We start from the raw sequence: 26,314 nt of genomic DNA on the forward strand, positions 1-26,314 counted from the left end.
TGCAGAAGCTTTTCCATATCAATGATACATAACATATACCCATCGTATACGCCTGCTTTCGGTGGCGCCAATAGTCAGCGACAGCTACGGCTATATCAGCTGGAGGGCGTCCTACAAGCGTAAGCTTCGACAGATGCCGCTGTCTCGATCCCGATGTTGCTTTAGCAACAACTCAACGTTAGTGTTAAGTCAAAGCGGGCGGACGCGCGCACGCACGCACGCACGCACGCAGGCAGGCAGGCAGGCAGGCAGGGAGACAGTGACGCGCGGGGAGGGGGCGGGGCGGGGTGGGGGGAGTAGAAAATGGGCCTAACAAAAAAGAGGGCTACAAAAACAAAAAAGAGAGATGCGGTTAAAGGAAGAGCTATAGCGATAGAAAAAGAGTCGCTAGGATAACAGCAATACTAGCGGTGACGTGCCAAAACTAAAAGCAAAAAGACTTGCTTCTTTCTGGTAGACAAGTAGAGAAGGAAGGCTACCGAGCCATTGGGCGACCAGCCGATGGGTGAATGGATAGGCGTCAGTCACTTCGAAGAGTCGAAGTTTTACTATTGGCCATCGCCGTAGTGCTTGCGATTGGGCTAGAAGAGTATATGGTATTAGTACTAAGCGATGACGCTGCTGTGGCGTGACGGCCGGCGACGGTGCCAGACGATGCCTTTATCTACATAATTACCTGTCTGTCCATTCGGTGTCGGTCAAGGCGGTTGTCGCATGCATGCACGCTGACGTTCATGGGTTAATTTCTGAAGCTGCAGCTAGTGATATGTGTAATAAAATATTATGCAGCAACGTAGGAACGAGCTGTCCTTCAACCTCTCATCAGTATACGTGATCAGCCGTCATATTCATACAGACGCAGACGGCATCAATCTTAATGATGAGGAAGCCATGTGTGCACGTACGTACAGTACGCACGGAAAGTGAAATGTAACATACGTACGCCTATCCACCGAATTGTCTCAGCTGTCTGCGAGAAGCGTTGATCGCTCGTACTCCGGTTTGGTAAGGAACGGTAAACGCAAAACTTGCAAGAATTACGGTGCCTCAGCAGGAGGATTCCGTACTCAGAAGCTCTCGTGCTCGTCCTGGCTAGCGAAGTGCGCACTTTTTGTTCGTTAATTCTTTACTGAACCCTAACTTGGTCAGCCCTAAAAACGTAGCAATAGTAATAACAATAGTTTATAGGCTAAACATACAAATATAACACTATATTTTTTTTATTGAAAATTTGTTGTCGCTTGTACGAGTTCGGTCAGAAGGCCGCTAGCCATTGCCGCTACAATTAGTCGCCTATGCAAAAGGATCTAATATTCAGTTCGACTCTCTATGAATACTTCAGATGTTCATGTACCTTCAGACAAATTAAGCTTATTTAGTAGACCGCTGCACCGAGTTAATTCGTATGTACTTAAATCTCTTTAGCGTAACGGCTACATGGCCTATGCAATCTTCATGTTTCAAATTTATTGGTACATTGACTGCGGCCACAGATCTGCTTCATATAAAAACTGTCAGAACAGTCATTTTCTTACACCATCGCAGCTATTCATGCCCTTTTCTATCGTGGTAACATATTTACATATCCAAATAGCTAAAACGTTAAGCAACCGGGGTAAACTGCGCGCTTTTTAGATCGTAAGGGCAAACAGGGTTACCAATACGTCTTCTTGTAGAACGGCTAGACGGCTGTCAACAAGCGATGACAATACGCTTAGACTATGCCCGCTCTTTTTGTCCCGCTATAAAAATCATCTAGTTTTAGTCCTTCCTATAATTTGAAGAATTACTTAGAAATAATCCTGATGTGCATTTACGACAATTGTATAGACTAAATAGTCACAACATATTTATTCATTTACTAAAACATAGGCAACAGCTTTCATTTAGATGACTCGAGCGATATCGTCACTATTAATTGGCCTACCGCCGTATAGGTTTCTGCTAAACAGTTACTTAGCGATGTCAGAAAATTATTATGGTAGGGCAGTGTCACCTGTGGACAACACGAAACGATGCCAGAGCAGACGCTCCAGCACAATTTCGAATCGAGCTCATGCCACGATCATAACATCCATTACGTTATAGAACGAAGAGCAGGGCACTTTTCGCGGTTCTCTTGAGCAGTAATAAATATAGCAGCAGCAATTGCCCTCCGTTGCTGTGTAACTGCCGCAGTCATTCGCAGGGGGCGCCGGCTCCCTCTACGAGCACCACCCACGCTCGTTGGCCCGTCATGATAGAAACAAAGACGAGCATGTAAGAACAGATCGGTCTGGTATTCGCTCTGCGCTTGTTATGGGGCGCGTTGTTACGCGGAAGGTCTCGCTACAGAACCACGTCTAGTACAAAGAGCCGTATCTCAGCTCAACGTTCTCTGACAGAACAGAATACATAGAAGTGACGCTAGCATGGCGCCAATTGCAATCGCATCACCGGCAACAGCTATCCAGCAATAACAGCCTATGATAAAGGTGGAAATGAGGGGAAGTGATTAGGGTAGCCTGTGGAACGCCATCGTCCGATCCTGTCGTCCGATCGACTCTTGAAAAACGTAAGAGCTTAATCGTAACACTCTACGCACATCGTGCAGATCAGCTACGTACACGATCTACCGCTAGGCAAGCTATCCTCTTCCTCAAAAGAAACAGGTACACGACAACGCCGAGAGAAAGATTTTCCAACGAGGGTTTGCCAACGATGTAAACCGTTGTTCGACGATGTGCCGAAATAGACATGTCGGATCTGCCCACTATCGGACAACATTCTCGTTGCTAATACTAAGCTGTTATAGTGACATGGCCTTTTGCTGCTGGGAGAATGGTCAGCTGTGTTTTAATGCCCTGATCTAATCGGTCCGTTGATTTGGGTGGCGTCTGGCACGAATGTCAAACCAAACGATGAAGTGCTGCAATGGGATGATGGTGGACAATCGACAACCGTGTCTGTCTTTTTGAAGTCGTCAGTCGATTTGACCCTTTTTTCGACGTAGATCGCCGTGCACCGCGATGGCTAGTGACAGCCGCGTTACAGTCGCAATTCGAAATTTCTAATCGACCTATTTTTTTTGTTTACGATCGCTGACTTCGTTAGGCAGCCGAGTCAAATCATCTGATCGTCTGTCTGAACGCACACCTGCCCCTCCATTACCATTTGGCGCAATAGTTATCGAGCGTAGTTCTGTCCCTACTCTTAATCGGGACACGGCTCCGTCACAAGAAGCGTCGTGCTTTTTTCTGTAAGTGCCGCTACTGCGGTCAAGACAATGCTAGCATGAACCTGACAATATGCCGGTTGATGCCCACCAGGGGCCAATGTTCGCAGCAGCTAGGGTCGATGCTAATGTTTGTTGTATTTCCTCCGATTTTGTTCGACTATCGGGGACGACACCAAGAAAGGGAGAAATATGTAGGTGGTGTAAGCCGTACGAAATAGTCGAACAAGTGAGCGGAAGGGACTGATTCAGTGCTGCAGATCAACAACAATAAAAGCAAGAAATTAATTAGAGTTATAGGAGGCATATACGTATACAGTCAGCAAAAACATACTTGGATACCGCATATGCAACGTGTCTTGATGAAATCGATAATAGGACAGCTCATATGGAAGACTTGGTGGTGCGTCGGGTATACCTTACTATCGCTCTTATATAACACATATAGTACATGACTGCCTTCAAACACAAGCTTTTGAAGTTTGCCTTGCGCTCAGCGGGAGTCAAAACGAAGTCAACAGCTACCGCTGAGCAAACTGTTCATTACTGGATAATCTAAACGGTTTCAAAATCACTAGGCACATAGACGATATACTTTGTTTAAGAGAAAATAAATCATATTATCATATGTACTAAATCAAATCATCTAGCAGAATGCCAAGTCCCGCTTACTGGAAGTAAACAATAAAGTCTATAATTATCATTGAAGATACGTACAACTAGGCCTGCTAACTGTGTTCCACAAGTTTGGGAGCACAAAACATATGGGAACATCATTCACTAAAATCAGGCCTGTCGACCCATCCTTAGTGGGAGCTGTGTGCGACTCATCTTAAAGCATATGCAAATCAACATACCTTTATTATATTATTATTTATAATTTTTTTTTTTCTTTTTTGGCAGAATGTAGCCATGGTAGGTCACGGAAGGCATATGAGCGAAAAATTGATCCCTTTGCCCTAACTCTTTCGAAATAGTTTTAGGAACATCTACAGCTTTCGAGTGCTTTATAAAACTGTATATATCTAGATTCAGTAAAATGTTTCATATAGTAGTTGAAGCGATTGCCTTTTGCTTCTTATGGAGTTCGGGGGCTGGTAGAGAATACGGAATTATATATGTGTACATACATAACTACTACACGGATTCAATAGAGAAGGGTTTGGTCGCTGGTCATAGATAAGAGAGAATACGATTTTCTACAATATAGTGAATTTCCTCAAAAGTCGATAACGTTTTTCGGTTAAACGCAGCTGTTTCCAAAAAAGACGATGGCTGGATAGCGTTATAGTAGCAAATCATCGCGGTATACAGTTGTCTTCTGGAAGTTAAATTCTATTCGTTGCCTGGCTGTATTCATATCTTCTGTGTCATTTTCTCATAAGGCAGTAGCAGTCGCAATGAATAAACTTCGAGGTCGTATTTTATGTCAACGCAACGAACGACCAGTACAACCCTGTCGAGTCTAAGTTTTTCTTCCACTATTTAAACTTTTACTTCTGCTGCCGCCTCTACAATGATCGTTGTCACAACAAGACAAAGTCCGAATCGTAGTTGTTTTTGCAGACGCCCGTTTGCTGATTTAAGGGACATCACCACTTAGGATTCAGGAGCTACCTCAGGCTGTGGCACTAGCAGCAGCGGTATTAGCAAATCTGATTTACGGCGTTCCGTTCAATGTCCGCTTGTCAGATACCTTTCGCAGCCTGTCTTACGAAGTGGCAACAAATCCTAGCAATAGGATAGCGTGTAACTGTCCGCTTTAGCTTTACCCGATGAATCCAGCAGAGATGTATATGTTGTCTCTATACGCCATGCAGCGTTTACGATATGCACCGTGAATCTGCGATGATTTTGATACTGTTCCTGGTGACGACCGTCGTCTGTGCATTTCTCACTTGGTTATTTGCATAGATGTACGATGAGCCAAGCATTACGCGGTAGCCAGAACATCATAGGTGATTTAATAACGGGCCGATAATTTATCCCCAAACACAACGCATGTGGGTTTTGTCAGGAAACGTTCCTTCGACGCGCGAAGGCAGGCTGGTCATAGCTGCTGAGGCTGAACCCAACTAGTCGGCAGCCAGTGAATTATTTGTTGTCTGAGTGAACGGGGTTTGGTCTATGCTCGGTCCCGACCTAGTTAATTCTTTTTGAAGTTCGAAATCGATAAAGGCCATTAGGTCCCCGAGGCGAAATCCGAACGTAGGCGATCGAATAAAAGTTCCCATATATCATACGAGTGGCGTGCGGAAAAATTACTTGTTTTTAATTATGTTTTCAACTGTAATAATCAGCAGATTTACTGTTGGGCTTTGATACCGCAAACGAAAACCTTGACACGTCCTTTTCTCTAATCGGCGGCTTCGTTCCTCCGTTACAATTAGAATCCGATGCTTTAGCAATCTCCAAATATTCGAGCGTCAGTCGAATATATCTAGATCTGAACTGCGGAGCTTTTCCCTTTGCCCCTTGCCCGTCCCTCTTTATCCACCGGCACCTTAGTGATGGTATTTCTGGACGAGATTACTATTATTTCCCTTTCAGTAAAATGTCTTAATCATATTTGTTGAAGTAGTTCCGTAGCAGATAGTAGGCTAATATATTCTCCTGTTGCAGAAAGAGTTTACAGTAAGAGGTTCCTCGCACCAGATCCAGCCAACGAGATTATCCTATTAGATCCAATACACAAACACAGACGACCATTTACAGGACCGACACAACGATGAACACTCGCGCCTCAATTCGAACCCAGACAGCCTACCTTTCCATGCCAACGGGCAGCTTTTATTTGACCGACGACCTTTACCGCAACTGGAGCCTATAGTTGGCGATAGAGCCTTCAACAACCACATCAGCTACTTGAATTCTTATATGTTTTACAGACATTCGTGCTTCCTGCATATTCGAGTATTGATAAAATGTTACGGCATCTAAGGTATGGCTATGATGTGTCCTATTTTTAGGCGCTATTGTTGTTGTCGGCGCTGGATAGCGAAAGAGATTGTCCTCTCAGGGCATATGGCGCTGACATGTGCTTGATTCATCGATATTAACACATTCGCCTTGTCCTTCTCGGTCCTGTTTTACAGGTTGCAAATCTTGCAGTGTCGGTCTATTGTCATGACCATTATAAACTGCTAAAAATGCATTACAAACTAACCGAACACGAGCTCTGTCTGTAAGAAATGATGACGTTGATCATGGTTCTTATGTCTAATAACTGGGTGGCTCTGTTTTGCCACTACAGCCGACTCACATATGTGCTGTACGCTGTTTTTCGTGTTGATAACCTGAAGAATTTGTCGACTGATGATGATAATACCGTTTCCGGAGGAGTTAATGTTCGATGGCTGCCGTAATTTTACTGACAGTGACAATGACAATGTCGATTGGTACATCTCTGAATATGGACAGAACGATACTGACCATGAATCAGATAAATCAGGGAGGGAGAGGGACAAGGGGCAGATAGCAGAAAAAATGATACATTGACGATTCAGTTCAAGCAACAGTCGTCGCTTTGACGAATGCTATACCTGGTGGCGAGACGGACACCTCCCAAACCTACGAACCCTCTGTACAAAGTCAACATGACAGAGCTAACACCCAGCAGAATCTATACAAACGGGAGGATGACAGCGGCTTCGGAGCTGCATGAGCTTTTAACACGAGATGAGCTCAAGCGTAATGGTTATAGTCACGATTGTCATACCATATTACAGCAGCAGCAGCAGCAGCGCCACACCCAGCAGCTCTAACAACAACAAACTGATGCTTTGTCGTCAGCCACTGCACAACCGAAGGTTGCTCATATAGGTTCTGACCGTGGCCTAATCGATGATTGTGTACTCAGGCTATGGTAACGCTGCTGAAAGCGAGTCTCTTGTTGTGCACGCATTTAGTGTTGCATACAATTGATGAACTGCAGCCAGTCGTACGAGCCGACAGTGTTTCACCGCGTCCGTCGTTGCTGTTGAGCCTTTATTGTGGCTGCTGTGGTTCATCGCAGCGACGGCGGTAGCGGCAGTGATGATGATATGTATGCTTTCCTGTATTTCTTTGTTGTTGTCGCATCGTCCAAATTTCGTCTGCACTCTCCTTCTCCCTCCTGCCTCGTTCCTATCCTCGTTGAACATCGTTCATCAGTTCTTCAGTAGCAGCATTGTTCCACGCGTCGCCTTTCTCACCATTAGCAATGTCAGCACCGCCCACCATCGACAGCATAAGCAACAGCCGCAGTATTGGTATAATCCCACCCCTTGAAAAGACATCGTCATCTTTCATAACATGGTCTTCTTTTCCTTGTTGGTTTGTTCTCACCGTTATTGCTGTACCTGCTGATGCTTCAGTTTGTACCATTTTCGACCAGATTTTCCCCGGAACCGTAACATGAACGAGCGCAGGCGCAGGGAACGCGTGTCCCATTACGCTTCCGGCCATCCGCCTTTCCATTTAGTGGCCTGCTGTTCTTTCATTCGCACGTTCGCGTGCGTACATATGTAAACTGTTTCTCTCGTTTGTTCCTTCTGTCTCTTATCTTCTTTCTTGTGAACATCCGTCTGAAAGCTTACGCATGTACAGGCGAGTGCACACAGATGGAGGATAGAGGCACAGACATTGGGGCTCATGTAAACACATACGAATCGAGATGCACTCGGAGAAACCGCGTTCTGAAAGGCACCACGACTTGGACGAACGACACTGAGAGAGAGAGAGAGAGAGAGAGAGAGAGAGAGAGAGAGAGAGAGAGCGAGAGCGAGAGAGAGAACTTGACTAAGGCAGACAGCAAGAGCACGACGAAAAAAACTAACTTAAAAAATAGACTACACAACCGTTTTCAAGGAGAAAAGGTTGTATCATACATGGCGATCAGTGGCTTGTAGGACGCTATTTGAGGGCGTGATTTATGTTGGTTTGGCAAGGAGCGTATCGAGCTAGTCTTCCCCGAATACAGGGTCAGTGTTATTATTAGTAAGGAAGGTTTTTGAACTGAAGATCCGCTTTTGTTGTCGTTTTCACTTCTTCAACCGGCTGTTGAAATGAAGCTTGTCTAGACTAATACATTTAGCACTATCCCAAGTTCTACATGGGAAATTGTCGTCGAGCATTACATCAGACAACTGATCCAGTACGGTGTCCGCTCCTGGTATCACCACGTCACTTACAAGGCTGTTATTTGTAGTTGATGCATCTTATAACGTTCTACTATTTATTGGGTTATTCTATAGTTCGATTCATTGAGAACCACCCGGTATACGTTGGCACATATTGGGGTGATTCTACTTAGGTCTTCCAACAACTAAGAAGCCAAGTAAAGTACGATGTTGATCGATCACCGTATTCTTCAAGCTGCTACAATCAATACAAATGACATCGGACAAGAATATTCTCCTCTCGAGATCCAGCTGGCTAGCTTATGGGCCGCTTGCTGATCGTGGCGTAGTTAGATGACCATATGATAACCTATATATAGTAGACAACGAAGCGAATCAATAATGCAGAAATAGAAATAACGACGGATATTCGTTATTTCGAAACGGTTACTTTTAGGCCTATTCCTTAAACTCGTATGAAATCTTGTCGTTTCTGCTTAAGCTTTATGTACGCGCGTCTCTCATTGATAACCATGACTGGTAATTGTTAACAAACATCATATACTGGCTGAGCTCGATGCAGTACATTTTTCTCAAGCAAAGTTAAGAACAGATCACTGTTTGATATGTTCTAACCGAAAAAAAAGGAATATTAATTTTCCTAGCTAGTTTTTTTTTTTTTTTTTTTTTCTTTCTAGCTAAATTCACATACAGACATACAAACACACATACACACGTCGGCTCGGACAACTCAGATTTGAATAGTAGATGTGACGAACTTACTGGGCCGTTTTTATTTAGCTTGAAAATAGAGCGTCTTTAAATTTCTACGAAGATTTGCTATATCCATATTTTATTACAATGATAGTTAAAATGTTTCCCAGATCCATTAAAAATGTATGGTGCGTTATTCGAAGCAAAAACAAGAAACGATCCAGAAATTTGTAGTGTTTGTTTTGGTGTGAAGAGATGCTTCTTATACAATTACGAAACGAATCACTGCCAAAGTTGGCCAATACAGACATCAGCCGACAAACAACGATGATTTCAATCCAATTATTAACGAAAGCTGACTATATAAACGAGACTCGGACGTTTAAGTTTCATATAAATTGCCACAGCAGACTTCACTCTGATCGTATTTCCGTTGGCGAAATTTTGTTAAAACGCAACGAGCCGTATCTGGCGCAGTTGATTAATACAAATAAAAAAGTCATGCATATATGACAGTATCCAGCGAAGGAAAATTTTCTACAGTCGACGACAAAACCCGGCCTTACGCCAAATGGAGTAGTAACACGATGTGCGTTATGGTGGCGGTGGTGCCACTGGGGACAGCGGGGCGAGAGGGGTTAGAAGAGAATCGTGTGTAGCAAAATTACTGCTCCGGACTGTCATCAACTATCGATCGACGATCACAATAAACCATTTAAAAAAATTAGCAGAAATCAGTGAATAGAACGGGCGTCGCCTTCCACCATAATAGTACAGGAGCATCGGGAAAAAATTAAGAGGATCTTTTTTATTGTTCGAATTTGAATGTATCTGTATAGCTCGGCTGTAGCACCATCAGGCTATTATTTGTTGCTCGGTTCTTTGCAGAATATTGTCAGGGGTATTCATTCTAGGGTTCTACAGAGGTTCTACAGTGATGGGACTATAGTGTTACCGGAAAAACGCGAAAGCTTAGTTAAAAACATTGTTTTTAAATTTTCGATACCAGTCCTTTATTTCGATTTCGGCCTAAAACCGCCCATACTTTCTCGATCGAAGGTTTTTGAGGACTCGAAGCTGATCGTTCAGGGAGTCGTAGATGGAGCATTATTATGGGACGCCCGTATGCTACTACGTTCTAAATTGGGAGCATCTTTCAGGATTTTCGTAGATTAAGTGTGCACACTTATTCAATGAACGACGACAGTTCAATTTTTACGTAAAGTCTCGTTGGCAAATGGCTGTAATGAAAAAAAAATACCATAATAATAATAAATAGCGTTTACGCATTTTTGAGCCTATTCCTATTGTTTATTGTGTCCGTTAAATCGAGATCAAATAAAAACACATGATCACGTATAGATTCTCGGTTTTCTAAACGAAACAGGCGTTCTTACATGTATTCCTAAGGGACAGCTAACAAAATTGAGAGGCGTCACGGTTACACAAAGTTGAATTTTTTAAAGCAAATATCAGCGTCTCGGAAGAGTGTTTTACTTGATTAAGTCTATTGCACTTTCAAGGATATCTCTGTAATCCTTGTAATGTAAAGCCCTCTGCAACATGCTAAGTGAACAAATGGCAGGCCCACAGCGGACGATCTGTGTACGAACTTTTCAACTTGAAATTGAGTTGCTGCGTATCGTTTGACGTCGCTGAACGTCACCTGGTGACTAAGTATCTATTCTGTTCTATTTACACGTACGTATGTTCATGTTGGTACAGCTGTTTTACCAGCAGCATTAGTATTGGTGCTGCTAGCGGTAGCAGGATACATGTGCACAACGGTAAGATCGTGGGTCGACCAATGATTGCTGGCTACCTGGCCACGTACGTATTTTGCCTTTTCATTGATTTTTTTCTTTCGTCCGATGGCTAGTTACTGATGCAGTATACTGATTCTGCCTCTGCTAAATACCAGCTTGACACGCTGACGCCAAGGAACGTACAAGATCGTTGTTGCCGTTGCCGAAATCAGGAGTGTGAATGGAAATTATATAAGACCATCGAGTGATAGCGTGCAGTAGCGAGTAAGTGGGAATCGTGCTTCGTTACGAGCGCCGCTGTTGCCAGTCAGCGGTCTCCGGTGCTTTGATTATAAACGCCGGCACTCATACCGCTCGTAGTTACGCCGATGGCTGGCGGAGCACCTGTTTTTCTTGTTGCATTCGGCATTCAATCTGGGTGTGTGTGTGTGTGTGTGTGTGTGTGTGTGTGTGTTTATTTTTGCTGTCGCTAACAACGAAAGCACTAGTACATACAGACGCATTAGGTTCTGAAGTACAACAAAAGCCTATCTACGCGATCAGTACGCTAATGTGAATGTATGCCGATCGGCTAGTCGACTCTGGCGACGATACCATCGGAGATCCATACTTTTAAAAGCTGCCGTACCCGTTTCACACTGGGTTGATGAACCTATCCTTTTTACAAGTAATTTTTGCCATTGCAGCTTTTACGGGTACAGTATAGTAATTTCTAGGAAAAAAAATCATAGCTACCTGTGAAAAAACCACTTTATTTAGTAACAGGATGGTAGTTTCGACATTTTACTGATGTGTGTATGCACCGTGTCAGCATCGATGGACTTACACATTATAAGCAATATGTACGGGCCGCAGAAGCCAATTTTCTTCGCATTAACACATCAGACGACAGACAGGCTGTCATAAACGTCGATACCCAAAAATCAGAAATATATCAGCGGCTATGAATTTTTGTAATGTAATTTGTAAGGACGTTTCTAATCCGGTAAAATGCACGGACGTATATGAAACAATACGCAGCTCTCACTGACTCGAACAAATTTCCGACGTAGCTGGATGTGAGTCTGAGCGCGTACTCCATACAAGGAAATCTGCGTTTTGTATGGTATAGTTATCTGTTAACAAAGAGCGAACAGCATCACGAGGTGTCGAGCCAGGGATATATATCGTAGTAGGTTTTTTTTTTCGATAACAATCTATGCCTCCTATTGAAGCCTCCGATCCTATTCTAAATCATACTGTAGATTACTTTACAACCAATAATACCTAAGATCTTAGTCGACATTTATTATTAATTCAGTATGATTTTCTCGCTAGAGCGGCAGTTGTATAGTAGTTTCGTTGTACCGCACGATGCGTATCGAGGACGCACAGAAACCTCCCCTTGCATGACAATATTGTTATTAATTCGACAAAAGGAAGACGAAACAACTACAAAACAACGTCGGATTCATTTAGTGAGAGAGTGCGCCGTAACGCATACGGCTACCGGCAGACGGCGCTGCACTCGCCCCGTTCGGAGGTCGGTGTTAGTACCCCATCTGCTCTACCGCCCGCCCAGCAGCCCATCGAAAGTCGTTGTAGCCAGTCTGACTTGATCTTGTTCGGTCTGCTCTGTTCGAGCTAGACCAGACCAGACCAGACCAGTCGACCCGGTGAATGAGTTTAGTCTGTCGCAGGCTGAGTGAGTCACACGATTTGGAACGCCTGGCAGCCAAGTGGACAGCGCTGGTCGGATGGACCAATGGGCGGTGGCTTACTGGAGGTAGTAGGAACGGTAGTGACGGCATCGATTACTGAAAACAGTAATGCCACCATTGCTGCTGCTGCTACTGCTACGTTTACTGAATTCACTGCGGCTGCATAGAGGCTTAATTACGGCTAGCATTGAGACACATTACTAGTAGTAGATGTTAGCTAAGTTTTTCGGCATTTTTTTGTTCTACGCCCGATACCTGTTGTTCGTTACTGCTCGAAAGAGTTGACCCTCAGCCGAACGAAACAAACTGTGGTTACCCCTTGGCCTGAAACCGCGCAACATGAACATAACGGCCGCTAATGCTTTGCCGCTGTTCATTGTTTTACTATTCTCGGTCAGCGCTATGGACGCGCAAATGTCAGTCCCCTATATATATATATGGTGTGTGTATCCGTCCTCCCTCGACCTGCATCTATGAGACGCTTTGTGGAGCACTCGGTTGTCCGTTGACTATGTCACTAGACTATGTTGTGGGTCTATTTGTCTGTCGACATTGCGGACGGCAACGACAGCGGTGGGGGGAGCGGAAGCGGGGCTTACCGCTAACGTTCACATAGCGCAGATTGCTGCCGGTCAAGTGGCGGGAGCAGGAGCGGGCAGCAATAGTACAAGTAGACGACGGGCGTAAGCGAATGGACAATGTATCCAGACGGGGCCAGGCAAACGGTCAGGCGACCAGGGCAGGGCAACGGCCACGCGGACACGACAGCGACGGCAGCGATGAATGATGACAACGTCGATGATGAGACGGTGCTCGTACCTGGTAATGCGATTACCGTCGTGGACGGAACCGCTGCCGCCGCCGCCGCCGCCGCTGCCATCACCAGCAGCAATACTCTTCAGAGGTCAAAGACAATCGAGATACTTCGCGGTAGATCGCAATGAAAGCTGATGAGCAACGAAGGCGGCTCCGATAACTTGAGTGGCTGCAATGATGATAATGCCGGTGCTGGTGGCCGTTAATGAAGATTCCTAATACAGCGTGGACAACCCACTTAGTGAAATCTTACAAACCGGACATATATATATATATATATATTCATGTGAATTTGTTCTGTTGTGCTAGCGTATAGTAGTGATAGACTCTAGTATCTGTCTGTTTAATAGTAAATCTATCCGCAGTTGTGTAAAATAATATGCTCTACAAAAAAAAAAAACTCCCATAACCGTAATGCTACTTTGGTTGGGGGCTAATCGGGATAAAGTAACTGCCCCTCTTTACAGACGCTGAAATAAACCACTTCACTATGCCAAACGGGAGTGCATCTAAAGCTCCTGGCTAGCCGGAATAGAAACAAAAACCATCACTCATGCCACATTACAAGCCCAATACGTCTGTACTTTTTTTGACATATACGTCTCAAAGCAAGATTGCCCGTCGTCTATACACAATCTATAATATAATGCGTGGATTATTTTTTGTACGTCGCGGGAGCTCGTACGTGCAACTAGATACGCGTGCTATGAGTGAATATGGTATCTTCTGTAGACGCTTTCGTCAACTACAGCCTACAACGATGACGACGACGACTACAGTGGCTTCTTCTATCTGCTGGAATCGTTCTTTTTTTTAGCCTCGCTTTGGATGGCTTTCGCAGTTCGGTTTGAATAGAATAACGGGGCGTCGAGATCATCACGACGCTTGAACTTTTGCGTCGCCATTTCTAGCGCTGTTCTATTTACATCAAATACCGCCGCTAGTAATTCTGATGTTTTTGTCCAGTACACCGGTCGATTATGCTTCATTTATACATCCTTCCATCTGTACGTCGTTTTTACAATTCAGGCGAAAATGAGATATTATTCCACCTTTTCGCGCTGGACCGACCCCCAGCTTTCATGCAGCTTCTGAGAAATCCGGACATTCGGATCAGGTAAACCGGAAGGTTTCCAATACACTGTGTACTCAAGGAGCTCAAGAAGTCATTTAAATTACAGAAAGACATTTTTGAAAGAGTTTAATTTTCAATACAGTACCGAACGGCCGTTTTGAAGAGGAAATTATTGGTTGTCAATTGGGTTTTCTAGGTGAGCCCCAGCGGAACCTCTTTGTTCTGGTCGCATATCCGGAGTTTTTGGCTGGCTATAGACCCAAAGGTTAATTTCGTTGAAGAATATCATATGTAGCACATGCAAGCGACGCTTGATGAAATGTCGCTTAGATACGTTTGACGCACGGCTACGATTAAGTTCTTTGGGGATTAAAGAAGAAATATGTGAGAAGTGATTAATGGGTATCTTAAGTGGACGGTGGCGTCTGTGCTGAACAAACGTAAGCATCGAGAATGACACTCCTAGGATACGTGAAAAAAGGATAGCCTTACAAACGAAACAATAAAAAGTGTCAATAAATGTATGTTTTTAACTTGGCCGAGGTAGTCGCCAATAGACGTGTCGTCATGGTTTCAACAACGGTATGTACCAACCTCAATAGCAGCTGCAGTTATAATAGAAACATTGTATTATTCTAAGTAAGAGGAGTAGCAATTGTATCGTAGTCATGTGTAGGCGTCGTCGCCGTCGTCCCAAAGACGAGCAAAGTGAAGTAACGTGAGCAGTCAGAAAGATCACAGTGCCGCCACTGGAAATGGTGGAGAACGGCAGAGACCGAGCGGTGACGAACGGAGACAAAACGGGGACGCCGGCCGATCGGTTGGTCGACCAGCTGCAACGGCTCTGGCGTTGGCTTTTTTCAAACGTCGTCATCATTGTCATGTTGCTAAAACAGCAGCTGACGGCCCTCGACTGATGATGCCACTGCTGCAGCCGCGGCTGCCACTGTTGTTCGTCACTGATAAGTAACAGACAGACGTCCGGACGGCCTGGAAGCGACGGTGTCGCGACAGCGTACCCGTAAACCGCTCTGACGATAAACGGGTGGCGCAGATACACAATGCTTTTTTTATTAACGTCATTGGTACTATTACTTCAACCACTGCTGCTGCTGCCGCCCCTATGGAGTTGTTACCAGCATGGTCGGGGTTGATGCCGGTTATGGACACGCATCAACGCCGCTGCGGCGGCCCCATTGGCTTCTGCTAGCTAGAACTACTATAACTATAGCTATAATGCGGGTGTTCTTGCGGGACCAACAATATCAGCATCGCGGTAGCATGAGTTCGCCAGTGGCTGGAAAATCTTCCGCGCGGTACCAAATGGGGCAACTGTTACCAGCTGATTGTTTTTGTTGCCCATATTGTTTTTGTTGACGCTTGTACTGATGATGCGACGCATCGCGCGCATTTCAGACTTCATGGCTGGTGTTAATAAAACTCGCAATGCTACTGCAGGTAAGATGCTCGTAGTAACTTAATAATGCTTTCTATCTTTGTCGGTTCATCTGTCTGCCCTTCCCTGCGATATTTCGACTCATTTGAGAATACTTTTTAGAAGAAAAGGGATCAGAAGAAAAGTCGACGTTAATATATATTGCACCAGAAATGCTTAGGCGAGACGTCCGTTCGCTGCGGTCCGCCTATGCCCTTTTTGTGCGCATTCTGTGAACAAAACGATGCCGGAACGTGCCGAACTATACGGGAAAGGCGCTAGTATTCTCCAGTGGTTCTAGGTTTTTTCGAAGGTATATAACTTTCGCACTTGACTGTTGCCGAAAGCTCTTTTTTTTTCATTGCTAACAATACATATATACATGCTATCAACGTTGCGTCCTCAAACGCTGCGTTCGTTCAGGCGGACGAGTTATTTTTAGCGTCCTTTTTCAAATCCAGTAGACAATTACCAGTTCTAGCGATAGTTGAAATGACGTACGCTGACGATTGTTATCGCGTACGTAGCAATAACAGACACGCGCGACTCAAACGACGCTCGTCTTATCTACCGTAGCAAAGGGATCTTTCAGTGACAAAACTGTGGATAGATATTTTGTGAGGAGAGAGGCAGAGCGCGCAGTCTATCGGTGGTGCTCCTGCTGCTGCCACCGCTTGCTAGCAATGATCTACTCTGACAGTTTTCACCGGAAGATGACAGCATCGTACAGCAGAAGCGGCAGCCAAAAAAGACCAGCGTGTTAACGTGAAAAACGGCAACGGCAAGAACATGACACGGGACTAGACAACGGTGAAGCTGCAGAGTGCAGCATCGCCATGTCAGGACCTAACCGGCCATCAATCTCAAGCTGAATAAAAATGGCGGGCCGTATGCTCGTCACCGTGACGAGTACCGATGTCAGTTTTGATGCAGTAAAATGGACGGAGGCGCGTTTTCGATTTCTTCAAAGAGCCAAACACTTGAAACTAGTATGTAAATCCCTCGACAAATTCCAGCGGAATCTCTGGATAAGGTTATAGAAATCATCTTGTCGTTCGTTCGGTCTAATCCTGGGATTATGCTGCATTATCTACTGATGAGTTCATACTATGCCCATTTATCACTTGTCCTTTTCGTGTGGAGCTCCAAATATTATGCATATCGTGTCGCTTCAACGTCACCTTCCGTTTTGCCTGGAGAACAGGCTAATCTTTGAAGCTCTTGTCTCGGGCGATCCTCAGCAACGGCGTACACGAAAGCTACCTATGAGGCCTTGATACCTGTAGCATATTCATGTATGTATTCATGCATGGGCGCGTTAATTAGATAGGCAAATGAGTGATTTGTTTTGGCACAGTACGCACCTAAACGAGCGGAACTATTGACCTGATTCAGGTAGTCTAGCTCTTTTATACTTTGGAGACACAGATAGTCGGAGCAGGCTCCTACTGCAAAAATGGCTATTTAACGATAGGTGGTTATGGTTTTCTTGAGTCCGCCGTAACACTTTTGAATACCTGAATCTACGACATGATGATATACTTTCTTGAACCCACCGATAGGTGTCTATAGAATTAGGTAACTGAAACAGATATAACGTGGCCACCAAATCTGAACATGTTACCCTAAACACGGTTAAGATGTCGATGTAAAGAACGAGCATCGACGCCCTGACAAAACAATTGGCTATTTGGCTTGCACTCCCAAGTCATCGTCTTCGTCGTTGACGTCGCCGCCGCTGCCTCACATCTCGCATGGCCTCCTCAGCGCGTGCGCAGTCGAATTCCCAATGCTACTTGACGCTGGGTCAAGCTTCTTCGCTTGCCGACACTTACTACGCAAGGGTGATGAGACTGAAAATTGTGAGCGTTAACATATTGAGACTCTGTTCGTAAAGGAAGCGGCACATATATCCCGATGATGAATATTGCGAAGGAAGCAGGAAACCGTGACCGGCACCATAGCGGCGGAAAGAGACTATACTCTGTTGTTTATAAAGGGCATACGTCGTCGAGTGCGCGAAGCATTTAAAAATATAGAAATTGCACTAAGGCAAAACGGGCAGCCTCTACCCAGTGTGCTTGAAGCTTGTGCGGCCGCAGACAAACGAAGGTATGTTTACATTTGTAGACATCTATATTGTGGGAAAGAAAGAAGACCACGAAAAGGCAGGCAAGAGTTTGAAGTCAGAAAACAACGCGTCATGGTAATGCAGGTTGAAATTGAAGGTAATAGCCCTAATGGGGATTGATTACCATATTGGTATTCGTATAGCATTACGATCGGTTCTCTGTGGCATTCGCTGCAGCATCGTTCTGTTTATTCGTTCAGATGAGGAACGGCGGCTACAAGGGCTATTAATGCGTCTTAGACGCTGCTTGGCCTATGAAACGCTTTTACGACATCAGTTAACGACGGTAGAAATGCCATCGCTAAAACTGGTATAACTATCAATAATAATATTCTGGCAAGCGCGACAACCTGCGACACGGCGCGCAGCGACCGACAACGCGTTGAGTAATGGAGGTTCGGTATGTACCAGTAGCGCGATCGGTCGTGTACACGGCCGACAGCGGCACGATTCGTTGTCGTCACTGTTGCCATCATAGTCGTCACATCAGTCATATTACCCATCTTTGTTCGCCATGATCGAATGAAGGAAACGCCTACCGCATAGCGTTCTGCTGCGTCCCGAAGGTCGTCGTAGTGCTTGTGATGCATCTACCACACGCCAGCTCATCTCATACGCTCGTATAGTTGACAGAGTAGCTGGGAAGCTGCTTTCAAAAACAGGTGCTCTATTCGGCGGATAAACACCCGCTCTTGCCGGCAGCACGACGTGTTGTGGTGCGACCAAGAAACATATCAGATGAAATATTTTATTAAATTTTGAAAAGGATTGCGTTGTTTGTACTACCAATTTTTAGCGGTCCATGCAGATCAGGTGAGGCTGAGTGAGATTGTGACAAACAAAAGTCTTTGAATTTAACGTTTGAATCTACGTCACTACGGGATAGAGGTCATTATTGTGTATATATATGACGGAATAAAATGTCAGGTTTTTTAGGTAGAGCTGAAATATGACTTTTTTTTAAATGGTGACCAAATGTCGCTTGGTATAATGCTGTAAAAAACAAACGTTTTAATAGGCGACGACTCGCTAGTCGTCGATATTCCATGCCAGTGAGATTTGTATAACCATATAAGAACCAGTGTACTGGCATTTTTTTTAAAAAGGAATTTTCAAAGGTGTATTTCTGTTGGGTAGAATCGCATTTGTTCCCTTCTTTCAAGCTTTCCTGTTTGAAAGATGCAAAAATTATACTTCAAGAAAAAGTAGGCTTGCATCCCAGGACGATCTGAACCATTTCACGTCACCATCAGCAGCCGCAGCATCAATTAATGGGGCTGACGGACATTTACCCTGTCTCACAATACAGTACCTGCAGCCAATCTGTCCTCGGCTACTTAGACTGGTTCATCCGGGTCAGGCCGATTTCCGCCTTGTGGTTTCATAAACCAAGATTGGTTGGTGGTTTCTTACTTTTCCCTCGCGTGCATTATTGCCTCTCTCTCTCTCTCTCACGTTATATACAGCTAGGGCAAAATCGACGACGACTACAACGAACATCTTCGACGTATATATTTTCGCTGAAAGAAAAAAACCGATAGACATCAAAACCAGCGGCAATTGTGCCACAAGCAGTTCAACGTCGACGGCACTGAATAGGTAGCGCCGACTAGAAGCCTGTCCCGAACCCAGACCTTAGCGCCCCTCGGGTTGCCTCTCACGCACTTCGCGTCAGAGTTATCTGGCAATACGCTGCTGCTACTGACTGCCGTCCCCTAGTCACCGACCACAGCGTTGATAACAGGCATATTAATGCCATAGAAATGGACAGAATCTAGTTGAGTTGCGTTACGGAGGTTTCGGTGGTAACGGCGTCAGTGACGGCTGTGACCTAGGCAACCGTTGTTCAGGTGTTATTCCATCGTTCGGCCTGTCTGCATTTAGTGTAGATGAGTTAACGGGTGGCTTCTCTACCGCAAGCATCGTTTTTGGCTAGTAACATGGCTTGCTATATAGCCTCAAATTCGTATCAGTCATTTAACTGTAGCTCTATTTTATAACGCTAGCTTATTGACAGGAACGCCTTATCCCAGGACGCGGCTTACTGCTGCTGCTGCTGTCGTTTCAACCACGGCTCGCCTAGGATACTTCAGCTTCGCTAACCTTGGCACAAGGGCTAATCTAATTTTTTAAGGTTTGCCTTAGGTTTCTTACCTCGTCGTTTGGTCACGGCTCGTCAGCGAACGTGTGACTAGTTTATCTTGTAGAGAAGCTATGGATGCGTTTAATAAGATGCGGGCCACGCCACCAGATAAACGGTTCAATAATTCTGTAACTCTTAGATAAGCAAGATAACCCAAGCTGAATTGGGAAGTCTAGATGAGTTTGAGAACACTTTAATCTATGCAGAAATGACGAAATGATTCAAGTGCACCCCTTTGTCTGTTTGGCCGCTTTTTGGTTAAAGAAGTAGGCAAGCCCGTGGAGTAGCTGCTAGCTAAGCCGACGTACATACGCGAGGCAACAAAACTGTGCGTACCGATACCACACCTCTCTATACGAAGGTGTACGCTCGTAGTAAATGCGATACAGACACATACGCACGTGCGCACGCGCGACCATGTAAAACCCTTTCGCTCGATCTTCGCTTGGTCTCGAGGAGCGGGCAAGGCAAGCGCTAACATCGCAGATCATGCTGAGTCATTTTTTAATTAGGCGTAGCGGTTATTATTGAGGTTGGTCTCGTTCATTTTTCAGTCGAAGAAAAGACCAATATGACTAAGTTTGTCTTAACGGTTACAACTGAACGCTTATCCGCCATTGCGGCACCATAATAAAAACCTCAAGACGGCGTGTACGTCGATCTCTCTAAACATTCTCCACGAGTGTTTAAGTGTTTGTTAGTATTTACGGAGTTAGCATGCGGACGCGTTATATCGAACGATGTAAGCGTAGGCAAAGTTTAGCCGTCCGTCTGCCTGGTAGTCTAGTGAAGAGGGTGGAGCGGAATATCTGTGATACTACGACTAAAAGTTCTTTACGCAGCCTGTTAACTGCTGCGCTTCATCTGTATCGATGGCAAAAGCAACAGAACGTGTCTTTACACTCGACTGCGTCACGGGCATCAGCGGCCGAGATTTGTTGCTAGATTCGTTGGCCATCTTTTATAACTTCGGGGTCCGACAGATGAATTAGGCAAAAAAGAACCGAAAAATCAACAGATAGGCCCTTACGGGTAGACAGTTTCCCCTCTCTCGCTAGTCCTTGGTTGTTTTACTGTGTGTGTTATAGCTGCTACCTCTCCTTCGTTCATCTTGCCACTCGTCTGTTTCTCTGCTGCTCATTCTTTTTCCTCTCTAGGTTCATCTAGTTTTTGGCTTAAGTATTATAGATAGTTAATTTGCCAGAGTCAGCAACTAATGTTTATTTTCATTTCCAGACGAGTGAACAGACCAGTCGCCGAGGAGTCCGGATGGCAGGTCGGTCGGTCCTTCTTTCGTTTGTTTGCGTATGCGCTGCTGGCCGCAGCGCTTGCTTTGGTACACATTTATTATTATATATCCTATTAGCATCAGCGCCGCCGCGGTACACAGAAAAATTGTGATCTACGAAAGGCCACTTCATTTTAGCGGTCAAAGAGTGAAGAGGTATAAGATCGAAGCTAGCAACCCGGCAGGCAGCCGTCGTCGCCACTGCCGCTGCCGCCATAGGCGACTCACCGTTGACGACGACCGGCGATCATGAGCAAACGGTTGCCAGCTAAACTGGCCATCGTCTGTCTTGGGATCGAAGCCGGCGTCGAACAAGGTCACTAGCGGAACAACACTAGAATGAAAACATCACACTCTCTCGACTGTGGCCTCCTGCGGCTTTGATTCCTTTCACTTCGAACATAGGCCCGGCTCAACCCAATAGTCGAGATCATATATATACGCTGTGTGTTGTATGCCGCGTAGGGTAAAAAAGCAACTATGACAAAGCGTGTGTACACGTATACAAATTATGGCTTACTGCAGGCGCGGCTTTACACGATCAAATACAATTCGACAGAGTTGAGAAACAAATTGTTTGAGAAGATGTCGGACTTGAGCATTTACATGCTACGTGAGTACGCGTAACCCATTGGGGCTATGAAACTGTCAGCCTTGGACCGGTGTCGATTTCAATCGGGACATTCAAAGGCATTGAATGTGGAATTGGGTCTGTTAGTTAAACGAAACAAACAGAGTATTTTTGTCATATTTCAGTTAATGCCCATTTCATCACAAAGAGGGAAAGAGCAGGCCACTGATAGCGATAACCTAGCAAGAATCGCTCGAGCGCTCATGGCGTGGTACGCCGGATCCCTAGCATAATAGATAGCTATTACGCGGTGGTATCGTATCATTGACAGACATGTTTAGCAGTGCAAACTCATGTCGTGCCTTTATAGTTATTATCGAATTAGTAAGTTTAAAGCAAATGTTGATTTGTAAACGCGTTCTTTTTAATGCCCCAACGCCTCGACATGGGTTCTACGCGGGCCACAACGATGTATCTGCATGCCACCGTAGCAGCTTGATCGAAATCGATTGTTAGAAGTAATCATGATGATAACAAGTTTTTGAAGCAAGCGAAATTTCCCAAATTTCATGATATCGTGGTATTGTTTTTGCCGCTGGCGGTGTCTCCGCTATCACGTCCGTTATCATCCATCTACCGTATATATGTATATATATAGCCATTTTCTTCAGTCTTTGTCGATTGGAGCGGAAACGTAGGTTTGCTTGAAATAGCATTTTAATGTGGCACAGCTTGGAATCGTTGCAATTAATACGGTAATTTTTATTGTGCTTGACAACAGCAGTCTCTCGCTAGCCTCTCTGATATGTTCACATAATAAGAGTTTCACCCAGGACAAAAAAAAAGTACCGTTTGCGTTCGGCCCGCAGGCGAATGTGTGCTATTTGGACGAGGTGCAACTAACGTTCGTGCTGTTTGAATTGGATTTTGCAGTTTGGACCTCCATCCTCTGGACAGATATTCTTGCCCAACAATGCTAATTAGAATTACGTTACTATTATGCATATTTCATCCTATAGTTTCATCAAACTCAGTCTTATTTAAATCTGTGAGCAAAGCTGGCCGGACAGAGCATAAAAGGCAGGCTTTTTACTGCTCAAATGTCATCTGTAGCAGTCTCGGAACAGAAAACATTGTAATTATGTCGTGTTATTGCTACGATTGTCTGTGCGATGTCGGGGGGTTGAAGTAGTGCGTTGAAGCCGCGTAGTCGAATAGGTTGCGGTCAAGCGCACAAGTGGAATTACCACAAACCTCGTATTGTGCTACAGTGGCAATAGACAGCAGCAAGGCGCCAGAAGTGAGCTAGTTTTCGAACAGAGACGCTGGCCTTAGCCGTCTGCTCGAATCGTCATATGTGGCGGCATCAGGCTTGAACGGGATGAAAGTAGCGTGGAAGTAACAATAAGCCAGGCGATGGGCTTGCAAAGGAAAAAACTGCAGTCAGCTGAAACAGAAACAAAAACTTCTAAATAGACTACAATATCACCAAAAAAAAACTGGGGGACCGACGGGTTCGACAACAACAACAACGATGACAACCGCGATCTCATCAACTTCGTACGCTGAAGTTGACGTTGTCCACTGTGCTTCGCTAAGCATTTATTCACTATGAACAATTCCGTGAAGATCGCTTCGAACGGTTCGCGCTGTTCTCGGCGTTCGCGACGGTGTTTACTGACCCCCGCTGTCGGGAAAAGTAGAGGGAGTAATTCACCTTACCTCTTCTCTGAACTGATCAATAATTAACAGTTGGCTACGAGCTGCTGCTGGCGCACCATCGAACTTCGCCGCCACTATCTCTCGTATATGTTTCGTTTTTCTCCGTCTTAACGTCCACCCAAGCGATGTAATGGTTAAAAAAAAACCGCCAATCGGCTATCGTCTTTTAATGGTGGCTTGTCGCAGCAGAAAAATCGGATCTGGTCCCAATATCGCCTGTTACGGGGACAACGGGGACCGAGTTGTTAAAGGCTAAAGCGTCTGCTCTAGACGCTGCGATGACGGCGGACTGTCCGGTTGTACCTTTGCTAATGACCTCATCCACAGACAAGCACAGCGAGTAATATCTTCCACTGTTGTCCTAGAAAAATATTTGTTTCTAATTAATTCGTTAAAACCTAGGTGATGGTTTAAATGATTGTTGATCAGTAATATATTTATTAAAGCTTGTGCTGTCTGTCCAACTATGGGGCCTGTTTTTTGCTTCAGCCTATTTCCTACAGACATCCATCGTAAATCTATAGGGTAAGCGATACTTTAGTGGGATATAAGAAAAGTCATGCGTCATTTATCATTTAAAATGAAATTTCGTCTGCATCGACAGAGTACTTGTCGAAATCAGGCGAGCCCCATAGCTAGATAGTAAGTACCGAGCCCCAATGAAAAAGATTTCCTTTCAAAGATGATTGTCCTAAAAATGAATTACTGAAATCATAGTCATCTGCTGAACCTACTAGAACGGGCTAAGAAGCACTTTACGATAGCATGTAATATCTAACCACATGAATGAACATCGGTATATGACCGACCGTGCACGCGGACTCGTGCCTAAGATGAGCTAGGTACGTTTTCGGGCACTCGCAGTTCAATTTCACCATTGGTACCATTATATATTGCGGTTGAGCTATGCGAGACGATTATAAGCCCCACCCGACGATGCTTTTGGAACGTGTTCCTCTAATATTGACGCCATGGCGATCATTGGTGCTGCTGCCGTCGGCGCGTTATGCGTGATCCCAACTATAATCTCCGCAACAATATAGTCATTATCTCTCTATGATGTAGACATGCAGCTAAGTAAAACATGTTCTGCCAGTATCCATAAAGTTATTCTCAAACACCGGTAAAACAGCCGGTGCGATCCAGCAAATGGCTTTCCTGTGCCAGGCAAACAGTGACGAACAAGGGAGAGTCGGTCCATTCATTTAATTGGTTTGGTAATAGGGTAGGGACAGGTTACAGAAAGGCACAAGTAAGAGAGAGAACGGAAGAAAGATTGTGGACGAGATAATGGAAAAGCGATAACAGATTTTCCAAACAATGAGCTTGAGGCCAGTAAGAGGTTCTCGAAACGAGCTGCCGGTATGGATAGATTCTCCACACAGCACATGCTGGAATCATTACGACGCTGGGGAGAAAGTCTGCTAACGATTTAGACGCTGGTCTTCCGAACACTGGACCAACCCCAAATAGAGTGGGTATCGATGCATAGTTCAATGCTACTAGAAGGATCAATCACGATCGACCAGTGTGATATATAGGATGGTGTCGGCTTGATCTTGGTTAAGTAGATCTGTTCCAATGTGTCTGAGCGGAAAGCAGCGGTCAACCTTATCATAACTATAAACGAATCCTTCGTGCATCCAAAACTTCCGATCACTTCCAAACCTGTTCTGGAAAATGCTTCGAACGCTAGGCCATTATGTTTGATCGCATACAATTTGTTGGTTCCAGGTCGTTTAGGTACTAAGGGAACCTATCCCTAGACTCAATTAGATAGATTTATGCTAAACTCGGATATATCAGAAATGGTCTTGTTACGGGCAATTGGCCTTTATCAGAACGCTGTTGTTGACAAAATTTCCCCAAGATGCAAATGCCCTTTTTGTATCTGTAAACCTAAAGGATTTTCGTTTTACGATAGTATCAGCGCACCATAAATGCGACTTATTTAACCAGCCCGGTTACAACACAAACTTGTATAAAAGTAGATATATGTGAATCTTCTCTTTCATATACCACCTACTGACGTAGACGTAAACCCGTCCGCCATGAAATTCGTCCCCCCGCTGTTTAATTCATTGATTTGCGACTGTGAGTGCTTAAAGGGGATGCATGAAAAGCACACGAACAACGGATGCGCACGTGATCCGTGTGCGTTTCCGTCTATTAATTAATCCGCTCAATGGCTTTATAACGAACGTTACTTTGTGTATAGCACGCACATATTCTGTAGGGACGGTGCAATGTACGTACGATAACGTTTTTCGCGTTCACTCACAAAGCTTAATCGGCGTGTATTTTTTGCTTAGATGAAAATTTACCCATTATTTTAAAACGGTAGAGAGACCATAAAAATCCTGATCTTATACTTCAGTTCATGGCGGCCTCTGCGCAGAACGTAATGCTAAGAACCTGCTACGAAGATGCGGTTAAATAAAGACGGAAAATTTGCACAAAATTGGATAAACCGTTTGGAAAAACAAAACACCAACCGTAAAATCATACGAGTTAACTATTATTATAAACTTGTTTTTGCCTCCGAACGCTTGAACGGCTCGCTCCCGTAACAAAAACAATCAAGGGCATTCTATCCGTAACAGATGAACGGCCGTTACAGCGTGGTTGACGCTGTCGCTC

The 26,314-nt window shown here is 44.7% G+C and overlaps 1 protein-coding gene across 2 annotated transcripts in view; it reads left to right on the plus strand.

The window, feature by feature from the left end:
- Positions 1-26,314, plus strand: part of LOC147757603 (uncharacterized) — a 76,472-nt gene that overhangs the window by 4,473 nt on the left and 45,685 nt on the right. For both annotated transcript variants that reach the window (XM_086979428.1, XM_086979427.1), the window contains one exon: positions 21,330-21,369. In XM_086979428.1, the coding sequence (XP_086835554.1) occupies positions 21,330-21,369 (40 nt within the window). The remainder of the gene's footprint in view (positions 1-21,329; positions 21,370-26,314) is intronic.

This window comes from Varroa destructor, unplaced genomic scaffold, assembly GCF_002443255.2.
Source record: "Varroa destructor unplaced genomic scaffold, Vdes_3.0 BEIS01000002.1, whole genome shotgun sequence".
Lineage (NCBI taxonomy): Eukaryota > Metazoa > Arthropoda > Arachnida > Mesostigmata > Varroidae > Varroa > Varroa destructor.